General features: G+C 38.0%; 1 protein-coding gene across 4 annotated transcripts in view; it reads right to left on the bottom strand.

The window, feature by feature from the left end:
- PRDM16 (PR/SET domain 16) overlaps positions 1-12,700 on the bottom strand; it is a 427,236-nt gene that overhangs the window by 45,206 nt on the left and 369,330 nt on the right. For 3 of the 4 annotated variants that reach the window (XM_050931682.1, XM_050931681.1, XM_050931684.1), the window contains exon 5: positions 5,453-5,555. In XM_050931682.1, coding sequence (XP_050787639.1) covers positions 5,453-5,555 — 103 coding nt within the window. Of the gene's footprint in view, positions 1-5,452; positions 5,556-9,913; positions 9,937-12,700 lie in introns of those variants that run through there. The other variant, XM_050931683.1, reaches the window with a different exon arrangement.

The raw sequence follows: 12,700 nt of genomic DNA on the forward strand, positions 1-12,700 counted from the left end.
AGCCAAATTCTCTGTTTAAAAAAAAAGATCTAATGCACATAATAAATTATTGTAGTCAAGGTCAAACAAATTAAAAAGAGGGCAGCTATTATTAAGTTTACAAGGCAGCATCCTGACCATAGTGCCAAGTCAAACAATCAGTGCAGAGCTGTAAATTTTCCAGGAGAACGACTTCTGTGAGGGAGTTGGGACAATCCGTGGTTTCTCCACCCAGCAGTCAGCTTGAAACAGAAGCGTTTGAATGACAATTTAGTCTCTTTATGCTGGATTCCCTCCCTCCACTTTCTCACTCCCCACTCTATTTCTGATAGTCTTCTTCGCAATTCAAGTTTCATTCTCGCACTTCAAGAGCTTTGCTGCAAATTTAAAGCCTGTTGCAAGACTCGTTAACTCAAAAGGCATAATAAAAATATTATTTTTAAAAGGAGAGAGCTGATAGTGAATCTCGTGATCTTGGCTAATATTGTTAGCATCTGTGGTATAAGAAAGGAGATGAGCAGGTGAAAGATAGGAAGCATTCCTATACCCTCCCTCCCCTGTCTGTATAAGTCTCTGTCTGCCCGGCACTGATGTTTCTAAGATGTGTAACAAACATTTTATCTGATATCCTTGCTATAAGGTACATATGCTAATCAGCACAAACTTTTGCACAAAATATCAGCATCACCTAGTCTTTGTTTTACAAGGCCAAAAAGTGTGTTTGTTGTAAATCAGGATGACCACCTCTGGAGTCAATATAGTTACACCAACATAAGTGAAGTCACAATCAGTTCCAGGGTCTTTTAGTGCTTCCTTGTTTGTGATTCAAATATTAATCCTCCTCCCTAATTTTCAATACTGCCTAGTGCTATGTAATGAAACTAAACAATATCAATCATAAATAATAATTAACACTCACAGCACTCTGTATGTCAAATAATGTTAACTAAACAACTTGCTCTCACAGTACCTCTGTGAGGGAGGTCATTAGTGCCATTCCTATTGGACACAGGAGGAAAATGAAACACTGAGAAGTGAAGTGACTTGCTGAAGATGAGACGAATGAATGATGAGAGGTGGGCACACAAAGAGAAGCAAATTAACATTTTCTAAAATGAAATTTTTATTCAAACATTTTTGATCCAATTTTGAAATTGGTGAAAATTGGTGAAAATTTCACTTTTTCTTTTCCCTTTTCAAGTAGCTTAGATGGATAATAGAATATGGATCTGATTCTTCTGCGACTGTTGACATCAATGGCCAAAGTGCTCTTAGCCTCAGTGGAAGCTGGATTGGGCCCAGGGGCAGCTCTAGACATTTTGCCGCCCCAAGCACAGAGGGTCCACTGGGGCCCGTGGCCTGCAGGAGGTCAACCGAAGCCGCGGGACCAGTGGACCCTCCGCAGGCAAGCCGCCGAATGCACACTGCCTGCTGCCCTAGCAGCGACCGGCAGAGCGCCCCCCGCGGCTTGCCGCCCCAGGCACGCGCTTGGAGCGCTGGTGCCTGGAGCTGCCCCTGATTGGGCCCCTTTTTCTAGTTTTAGGAGAAGAAACTATGTTTATTAGAGATCTTGAGAATTGAGCCAATATGTAAGTGACATGTTTTGTGTCACCAGGGAGGGAGAGCTGTAAACAGAAGCAAGAGAAGCTACCCAGATGTCACAGAAGGTTGACAAGGCAGTGGAAGCTGCAGCACTGGTTGTGTTTATTCTATCATCAAGAAATTGTTTCTTATAAAATAAAATCATGAATGGACCGAGTTATCAAATTACATTGTCACATTTGATGTGCTGTGATGGAATGATGTGATACAAGGAGTTTCCAGGCTAAATTTAAGACACCATCCACACACAGCTACTGGCTAAATTATGCCTCTTCTGAGACAGAGCTGAACTGAGAGGCAGGATTGGTGCACGACCTGAACAGCATTTCCTTATCCTTGTCCCAGGCAGAATGCACCCAGGGACGCTGGAGCAGCCAGATGGGACTGTTGTTATAATATAGCAAGGAGCAGCTTGCACACCTTGTTTTGCAGCAAACAAATAGTTACAAACACGAGCGAGTTCAGCTCACGGAGACTCTTGTGTATTGCTACAGGAGAGAAATTGCAACACAGATAAAAGCTAGTCTCAGTATCTTGCAGGAGTGGATGCCAAGTCACAGAGGAAGCTCAGAACTAAACCCAGATCTCCTGACTCCCAGAGCTGTGCCTTTGTCACTACATCATCCCTCTACCTCCAGTTTATGGTATTTGGATTCATTAAGGGTTTTTTCCCCCTTTAAGCGCAATACAGAAAAACAGTGCCCTTCAAAAACAGGTTCCTACTTCAATATCTTAGCAAAAAGAACAAGAAAAATCCAACAACAAAAAATTGCTGCCAGTGCTCAATGTCTTGTTTGTCAAATCTGTGGTTATATGCGTCTATCTTAAGTTCCATCAGTAACACTCAGGACAAAGCAGGAATGTAACAGAAAAATAAATCAGTGCCTAATAGCTTTCAGAGAAACCAAGGGGAACACAATTATGTGGCATCTACATGCTAATCTACCAGACTCAAGTCTCAAAGGAGTTCAAGAGCCCTACTCAAAATTCCTGCAGTGATAAGGGGTCTACTGCATTCGGCTGGGGTTTGGATAAAAGATTTTTATGATAATTATCTTTGTGTGGAACATTTTTGCATTTTCTTTCTTGTGCAATTCAGAGTTTAAACGGGGGGGAGGGAGGGAGTGGGACGGGGAGGAAATCGTTACCGAAGGTAAAAAAGTATTAAAAAGACAAATATTGGATATTGGGCTATTACAATCTGAAAGCAATTAGCTGGCTAAAGCATGACACATTATTGGGAGGATGCAGATAAATGTTATATAATGACAACAATGGCGTATTATAGGGAACAAGGTGTTTTTGCTTGTTCAAATAAATGTCAATTAAAACCAAAAATGAAATCTCTGATGCAAAACAGATCATCCTACATTAAACAAAACAGCTTTGAGTTTTCTTCCTGATTTTGTGGCCCCTCTACTTTTTTTTTTTTTATTATCAGAAATGATCAAGGCTATATTTAGTTTTTATGACATTACTTTGAGGAAGAAACTACTCACATCTCTGTCTTGCTCTCAAAAACAGCATTAGTAGTTCTGAGAGAACACTGCAAAAAACTATTCAGAAACATGAACCTGAGTACTTCTGTTAATTTGTATTTGGACTCTTTTTTCATTCATTTTTTCAGAATGCCCTTAGCAAAAGAGGTTTTTGGTAGAACCACTCAATAAAACAGCAAATATCAAACAAATATTGCAGAATATTCACAGAAAGTGGAGTTTACATTTATAATCCTAAATATTTTCATTAGAATTCTGAAATGAGGAGTTAAATTAATGTACCCGTTAGGGAACAAAACGCAGCATGTGACCAGAATATCCAACCAAAATACCTTAATTTTCAAATATTCATTAGGTAAAGCAACAGGCAAATTGCTCATGGGCAACCCATAGGATGAAATAGGTTTGTATAAATCAGTCATCAAATAATAATGAACAAGTTTGCACCAATCATGAACCAATCTCACAGTCAATAACAGAAAAGACTGACTAAATTCAGCTGATTGTTCACTGGAGATCATTCACCCTTCCTCTCATATTAGTCTTTAACTTTTGTCCTCACCAAATTAGAGCCAAACTCAAAAGCACATTAAAATATATTAGTTCTTAGCACATCAACAGTGACTTTCGTTTGGGAAGCACAGAGCCCTTTACGTTTGCTTAGCTTTAGTTTCAGTGTTACACATGTGAGTTACAAAGGATTTTTTTAAAAAGGTGTTTGTGTTCTTTTTTGATTCTTTAAAGGAGGCTTTCAAGATTATATTTTCAAATTAGTTGTCTGTGGTTTAGGTGTTTACTTTAGCAATACCAGAAATAGCATGTCTGGTCTCCCCTGTTTTTGCAGGGTGACCACTTCCATAACTCACTTCCAGCCATTGTTTTGTGAGTTCTGTCACTTTAAATGAAAGGAGGAGGGATATTGAATCTTTAATGAACACATCCTCTTACCAAAATGTTGATTTCTGCGTTAAATAAGTATTAATAAAACAAAACAGCACATAGGAACTTAGGAACTGTCAGACTGGGTCAGACCAAAGGCCCACCTGGCCAGGTATCCTGTCTCTGACCATGACCTAGCACCAGCGACTTCAGAAAAAGAATTCTGATATTCTTGCCACCTACATAAATAGCCAGTTTTTAAAAATTCTTCTAAAACCAAAGCCCAAGTTGTAATCAGTCTATTTCCTTTCCCCTTTCAAAAATTTCTCCATATCACTAGTATTCCAATAGTCACAGAGTATTCCCCTGGAAATAAGACCTCTATTTCTAAGGAAATACAAGCAGAAACCCCTCTTCCCTCTCCCTTTGATCTGGAAAAATAATTTCAGACCATCTTTAAACATCATAAAAAGGGGAAGATGGCGGGGGGGGAGGGGCGGGAGCGGAGGGAGGAGAAAGGACATAAGCTCAGTTTTTTCCCTTTGCAAGTTACCTTTAATTTCACATAGCAAGTATATGGCATAATCAGAAACAGAACCCAGTAATCCTGACTCACATTTCCTTGCTGTATCTATTATGAAACACTCACTCCTCTGTGAAAGCATAATAGCTCTTTAGATGTCCTGTGTGGTTACTGAACTTTAATAATTAGTATCAATGTATTTAGGGGGAAACGATTATGATAACGTAAGAGCTAGATAAAGATGCTTAGCCCGTAGCTCTGCTCAATTCACAATGCCTCTAAGCAATGTGCTCACCTGTTTGTGCCAGGCACCTTGACCTGCCATTCCAATATGCTGCCAAGACACACACACATTGCTGGGCAACATAGCAATGAAGATGTTAACTTTATTTGTGATCAATTCATGTTGTCACTCTAACTGTTCAGCTGAATGTCAGTTGATGTTGTGGAGCCATCCATAGCTGGGGATTGGTCCTGCTTTGAGCAGGAGGTTGGACTAGATGACCTGCTAAGGTCCCTTCCAATCCTGAGATTCTATGATTCTACGATATTATTACAGCACAATGGCTGTTCCAATTTTGCCTTGGTCACATTTGCCATGTGAGCTAAAGACGCAGCGTGGTTTGCAAGTCTCATAATGGTTTGGCTCAGTTTTACTGCAAACCAACCAGCACGATCATCCTGGGAATTAATGAGATGCCCCCATAGTATTCAAAAGCACAAAATTCCTTAACATTATATATTAGTGTAGCTAGGCCTGGTTTTAAGTTAAAAAGGGTTTTGCTCAGACTTCATTGACTAAGACAACCAACCTAGCCAGTGAGAAAAGGTATCACTATAAAACCTCAGAACAGGCTGCAGTTACATAAGAGAACAGGCAACAGTGCAGGCTTCATTTCTTACAGGATGTGCTTTTGTTAGCACCTGTGTGCACCTCACAACTGGGGGTATCCAGTAATAAGAGCCTCACCTTCCAGACTAGGTGGTATGTTCCCAAGAGAATAGGCACCTTCCTTCATATACACCAGCAGTTCTTCTCCTGGCTCAATTTCTTTAATAACTTTATAATAGATCTGGGGACAGGAAAACAAAAAGGAGACAGACACGTTAAATATGCAAAGCAACATTTTATAATTTTATGCAATAACTCAAATGATTCTGGCTAAGAGGGGAGGCTGTCACTCAATTTGTTTGATAATTGCTACTGAGAGCTCTTTCTCTGCCTTTATTTATACTCTACGTGTGTCAGAGTTTCATGCGGTTTGAATGATAAAGTAGTATTTACAGTAAGAGCCTCTCTTATCCAGATTACACAAAAAACTTCCTCCCCCTCCCCCTCCCACCCCAAGGTTACTGAACTGATATTTGTTATTGTAAATGGGAAATAACATTGACAGAGAACTAGTTTTGGTCCCTGCCTGTCAAAGTCAGAATCAGGCTGGTGCTCAGAGGTTCAATTCTTCAGCTGATCTAAATTAGCATAGCTCCACGGACGTCAATGGAGCTACACCAATTTACACTGAGTATTTGGTCCTTCACAGTATCTCTTCACAAATCCCTGATGCCATTCTGTCCCTATTCAAAATATTGTCAGCCAAACTCAATACCCCAGAGCCAAATATTTTGGAATTTGGTGAGTACAATACTGCACCTCTTAGAGATCGGTTTTGCTGCACTGAAGCACCATCAGGGGAACACAGATGGCATCCACTCAAGGGCACAGCTCACAAACAGTCCTATGCACCACTTAAGCCTCCACTTAAACTGCATAGCGCAGGGCTCAAATGGTCTCAAAGAACTTATAGAGATCTCCTGCACTGGCGTGAGCTTTGACCACTTGTGTGTAAGGCATAAACCTGAACAGAACCCTAGGGATACTTTTATTCGAGAGGAATAGCAGTTGTTTTATTTATACAAGATGAACATTCATTGAATCCAAGAGACAAAAGACGATAATGCTGCAAGCAATACGTGTGCATCAACACATGGCAGGTACTTTTTATTACATACACAATGTCGTGTGCACTATTATTTATTATGCACTATCCAAAAGCGCGTTAGAGCCTTTACAGGATGAATAAGAAAAGCAGGATCCCAATTAGCTGACAGTCTATGGCCCTCCTTCTGCAAATCATTACATCTGGGCAGACACCTGCACCCATGCAGATTCCCGTCAGTTTCACACAATAACTGAGAGTAACAAACAATGAGGTGAGGAAGGGCGAAGGTTACAGTAATGAGATCACATCGTTACTTTTGGTATGCGCGCCTGAGTTTCCTTTACATTTATTTATTAATTGTATTTTACACACACACACACACACACACACACACACACACACACACACACACACACACACACACACACTTCTTGTGGGCAACACAGGAAGAATTTTTAGGAGCAAGTTGACAGAGGGAGGGTGGAGCCCCAATAATCAAAGTTTGAGGGTCACCTAACAAAAGCCACAGCAAAGAATAAAGCACAGGAAGGGGAGTGTTAGAAGGAACCTAATGGTGGGGGTTGAGCTGGTGTTGCTGGCAAAGCAGAAGGGGAATACGCCAGGAGAAAAGGTTCAAGAAGCCCTGAACTTTGGATGTGTGGCCAAGAAGATTTCCAATTTTCCAAAGAGTTTGCTGGACTTTGCCCTATTCTAATAGCAATACCCTGAGAATTCAATGGATATTAGCTATTAACCTTAAAAGTCAATTACAAGGTTTTGTTAGCATTGGGCAATCCTTTCAGTGAGGGTGAATAAATACCATGATGTTTTACATTAGAGGCTCATAAGAATTTTCTTTTTTCAAGTTAATCAATGATAAGTCTTCCTTCCCCCACCTCCCATGCAATTTCCTTTCCTGAGTATAAGCTAGATTTTATTCAGCACTTTCATAGTTCACTGATTTAGTAACAATAACTCAATCTCTGCCAATCCACCGTTTCAGTAGGAAACGAACATACAGAATTCCTATAAGTCTAATGGTGAGTACTGATCAATATCCCTAGGATGAATATTTATTCACAAAGTCTCTTTCATTTCTCCATACAGACACTGCGATACACAAGAACGGCCAAATTCCCAGAAGTTCTGAGTATCTGCAACCCTAGCTGTATTCAGTGAGAACTCAGTACCTCATGTGAGTCAGGCCTTCATTGTTTCAAGATCTGATCATGCCAAAATTTACATAAATTACTATTTTTACTCCCATAAGGAGTCTCACTGAGTTCACTGGGGTAAAACTGAATATGGTTACTCATCTGATTTTTTTCTCCATAATGAATCCTTAGTGAGATCAAAAAATCTCAGGTACATAAATTAATTAATATTTCATATTACAGATGAACACAAAATATGTTGTAAAACCAACGAGGCATCCTTGTGAAACCTTCGAGACTAATAAATTTATTTAGGCATAAGCTTTCATGGGATATAACCCACTTCATCAGATGCATGGAGTGGAAAATACAGTAGGCAGGTATAAATATACAGCACATGAAAAGATGGGAGTTGCCTTACCAAGTGTGTGTGTGTGTGTTGGGGGGGGAGGCACAGTGCTAATGAGGTCAATTCAGTTAGGGTGGATGTGGCCCATTTCCAAGCATCTGATGAAGTGAGTTCTAGCCCATGAAGGCTTATGCCCAAATAAATTTGTTAATCTCTCAGGTGCCACAAGGACTCCCCATTGGTTTCACTGATACAGGCTAACACAGCTACCCCTCTGAAACAGACATGGTTGTTTACCATATGCCAGTCAACTATCTCAAGTACTAGATTATTTATTAACAACATATATAGTTTAGGAGTTTATGCAGGGGTGTGATCCTGGGAGTAATTACATTTAGGGGGAAATAATATCTTGCTTATCTCTTGTCTGTTGTTCCTCTTTTCTGTTTGCTTGTTATTTTACTTTGATGCAATCTAAGAACTGAATTGAAATATAACCATCTTACATTACACATTCAGGACCTGGTTCTTCTGAAGCAAAAAAAGTTTTGTCTGAGGAAAGAATTGGCCCAATGTGTCAGCATCACATATCAACTTACACTATGATTCATATTTTTTATCCTGTTAAAGAAAGAGAACAAACTGTAAAAATGTACTAAATACATAACTTTTAGTTTATCGGTACTAAGGCTGTTGATTAATTTCAGTTAACTCATGTGATTAATTTAAAAAAATTGCTATTAAAGAAATTAATCGTGATTAATCACACTGTTAAACAATAGAATACCAATTGAAATTTATTAAATATTTTGGGTGTTTCCCTACATTTTCAAATACATTGATTTCTATTACAACACAGAGTACAAAGTGTACAGTGCTCACTTTATATTATTTTTATTATAAATATTTTCACTGTAAAAAATGATAAAAGCAATAGTGTGGCTGAAGTAGGACTGAGTGGACTTGTAGGCTCGAAAGTGTTACATTGTTTTATTTTTGAATGCAGTTATTTTTTGTAGATAATTCTACATTTGTAAGTTCAACTTTCATGATGAAGAGATTGCATGATAATACTTGTATTAGGTGAATTGAAAAATACTATTTCTTTTGTTTTTTACAGTGCGAATATTTGAAATAAAAATATAAAGTGAGCAGAATACCCTTTGTATTCTGTGTTGTAGTTGAAATCAATATATTTGAAAATGTAAAAAACATCCCAAAATATTTAAATAAATGGTACTCTATTATTATTTAACGGTGCGACTAATCATGATTAAGTTTTTTAGTCACTTGTTAGCCCTAATCATTACTATTCAGTAAGATATCCTCACACATTATCTGCCGTAATAAGTAGCATTCAGGGATATAGCTTCGATTCAATACATTTTGATTATTCAATTAACATTACATATGTCTTTGTTGAAAAATATATCTGGCTGGTCTAAACACAAGTGAGAAAGAGAAGACAATTACTTTTCTTATTTTTAGTGACTTTAACAGTACTAATTTTCTTCAAACAACACACCTAGTAGTTTAGTGTGTGTGTGGGGGGGGTGGGGTGGGGGGGGTCATTATTATGCCTTCCAAGTTGTTCCATTAGGGGGCAATCTTTACCAACTAAAATAATAGCTTGTAAATAAATACCAAAAGCTACAGGCACTCTCTCTTCACCTCTGCCTTGCATTGCAACTCTCACTACTTTTCATTTAACAGTTGTTTAAAGGCCATCTCGTCCAAACCTCCTCCTACCAATTTAGGACTATGCAGACCAAATATGCAGGCAACATCTACCATAAACCAAACTTGAAAATAAAAGACCTAAATACTGTTTGACATGATTACCTTAAACATTATGATCAGTTTCAAGACACTAAGCATATGAAAACAAGGAACTGAATGAAAACAAAAGTGCCAACAATAAAATGAAAAGAAAAAGAGTCCAATATAGGCAAGAAGTTAAAGAAGAAATAAGAAATTAAACGTCTAACCTGTTTTCTCTGAGTAAGGTGCGTCAATTCAGAGACTTGAGTTAAGTTTAAAGCTTTCCAATAAGGTACCCCAGTATCAGTGGAGCTGGTGACAAAAGCCATCCTCTATACTTTAAAGAGAGGCAGCTGGTATTTCAGGCCTTGTGACAGCTCATGCACTAAAGGACCATCCTGGCTACTGCATCATCATTCTGTGCATCTCTCTTACAGCGGGATTTCTTTAGTGATCCTTTCTCGATTATCTAAACTCAAGTCTGAGACACTCCCCCTAATCTTATCAGTGAGGACTGTTCTCTCTGGAGACCCTCCCTACATTATGCATGTAATAGAGACTACAACATTGCTGCAAATCAAAGGAAAAGGAAGTTTGGGTTATACAGCCAGCAGTCTGTGTTTCAAACAGGCAGAGGATTTTATTTTCACAGCTCTTTCTTCATTAAAAGGCCTGAGATTAAAAAAAAACCTTATTTGAATTGCAAGACAAATCCCGATTACGGAGATCAACTAATACAGAATAAATCAGGGGCAGGAAAAAAGCAAAAACAATTTCCATTATTGCTAAATACATTTAAGACCATTTATTTGATTTCCCCAATTGTCTCTATTTGTGCTCCTTTATTTTAAAAAAGTCCTATAACTTCAGCCAGAGATTAATTCAAGCGTTAATATCACGTTCACAGCAGAGCAATGAGTTCTAACACAAAGCTGTTTTCAGTTCTGTTGTTTAACTTGGAATTTTTATCAATAACATGGACATGATATCAAATAGCAAAGGGGAAAAATAAAATCTGTCTGAAATTGACTTGTATCCCATTCTTGCATTTTAGATTTAGCTTGTTTTGAATCATTGCAAACTTCTTAACAAAATTTCACTGCTTGGATTGAAACTAACTGCTTCCCAGATCTACAATTGCTCTGATCCTCCCAGTCAATGGGACGGTGTATGGGCTCAAGGGGTCAGCCTATGCAGAGCTACTTGCAGGATCAGGGCCTCTCGCTGTAAAGTGCGCCGAGATCCTCGAACTAAAGGCTCTATAGCTGTGAAACACATTCTTATTTTTTAAAAATATATAATGTTGAGATGTGAACATATCCCTGGGAGACTATGCTTAATCATTAGATACAAACCACAAATATTTGCATTCTGGGTAGACTCCAAAGAAAAACTACAGTTGATACGGAGTGTTACTTTTTTCAGAAAAGGCTTTTCTTCATTTTCACATCATGCTTATTTCTTTGCTGTCTCATGCAACAGACACGATGAGCCAAATACTGAACATCTTGCTCAGTTTTCAGATCAGTCATTATTCAGGCAAGACTCCCAATGAGCTCAATGGGAGTTTTGCCAGAGTACGAATTGTCAGAGGAAAGACCTTGCGTTAGTCCCAGTAGGTACAAAATTGATAATTTAGTGCCACTTACATCTATGTCAGTGAACCAAGAAAAATTCTGAAATTCAAGATACCTACTAATGAGTATACCTCTCTGAGCCAATAATCCAAAACCAACCCAATACTGACAAAAAAAGCAAAATCTTCAGGAATATCTAGTCCACAGATGCTCCGTTTTGTACATAGACATAAACAGCAAATGTTCTAAAATCATGAGTGAAATCCGGGCCACAGTGAAGTCAATACTTACACACACATTTCTTTCATTGGGACCAGGATTTCACCCCATATCTTCAAAACTGTAATAATCAATGGCTCCCATTAAATCTATTTCAATATATCATTAGCATTATGTTTGCCCCCTTTCATATGTTTTCAAAACCAAAAAGCAGCTGAGGTAAACAGTAACAATCAAGAAACATAAAAATACAAGACAGATTAATTACTCTGAAAAAGGTTAGAATCTGCAGGAGTTACATTCATTTTATCATATTCTTCACTCTAATAATTAACTTCATCTTTCCATTGTGCTACTGAAATTCTGAATTAATTAAAACTACTGCTGTGTTTAAAATCCTTTCCCTTTTGTTTGCTATGAACTGAAACACAGATTAAATAGTACATAAAAAGATCATATTTTTGAAATAATTGATATTTTCTATTTTCATCAAAGTCCTATTAATTTTTTTTCATTTTTCTTACATCAGAAGATGTCACCATTAAAATTTTAAACACCAAACAAATATTAATGGCCAGTTAATGATATTTAGCCCGAGAAGAAGATACAAAATATAGTTTTAGTGCAATGCTCTCCCAGAGACTTGAAAACGTTACACTCCTGTTTGCAGTTCTTGATTTTCCCAAGGATTTTTCACTGGCTAGATATGGATTATTAATAAAAAGAGACAAATCTATGTTCTATGGGGCCCGAACCACAGCCCAAAGGAAAGACTCCCCTTGACTTCAATGGGCTTTTAGACCAGGCATTTTTATGAGGTCTTTTTATTTTTTCCTCTTAAAAACTGTGTTTCTTGAGCTATTTCTAAGGATGATAGCCTAGTGTTGGGGATATCTAGGAGGAACTTAGCGCTGAGTAGCATACAACATTTTGCAGCATATTAAAAACCACTTAATACAATTACTGATTACACAGAATTCTAAGTCTCATCTTATTAACACTACATCACAGTGAAGTCAAAGACTGTACATCTTTTCTATGAAAAGAGTGTTCGTGAAACAGACAGACATTTAAAAACAATGTGGTAATTGTCTAACTGTTTTCAATATCCATGCAATAGACAAAGATGAAACATGTGGAGTGAACAAAGTACATCTGAGTACTACCTCATTATTCAAGTATCTTTCATTAGAAACAGCATTGTTTACCTGTTGCATG

Source organism: Gopherus flavomarginatus, chromosome 21 (genome assembly GCF_025201925.1).
Source record: "Gopherus flavomarginatus isolate rGopFla2 chromosome 21, rGopFla2.mat.asm, whole genome shotgun sequence".
In the NCBI taxonomy this organism is placed as follows: domain Eukaryota; kingdom Metazoa; phylum Chordata; order Testudines; family Testudinidae; genus Gopherus; species Gopherus flavomarginatus.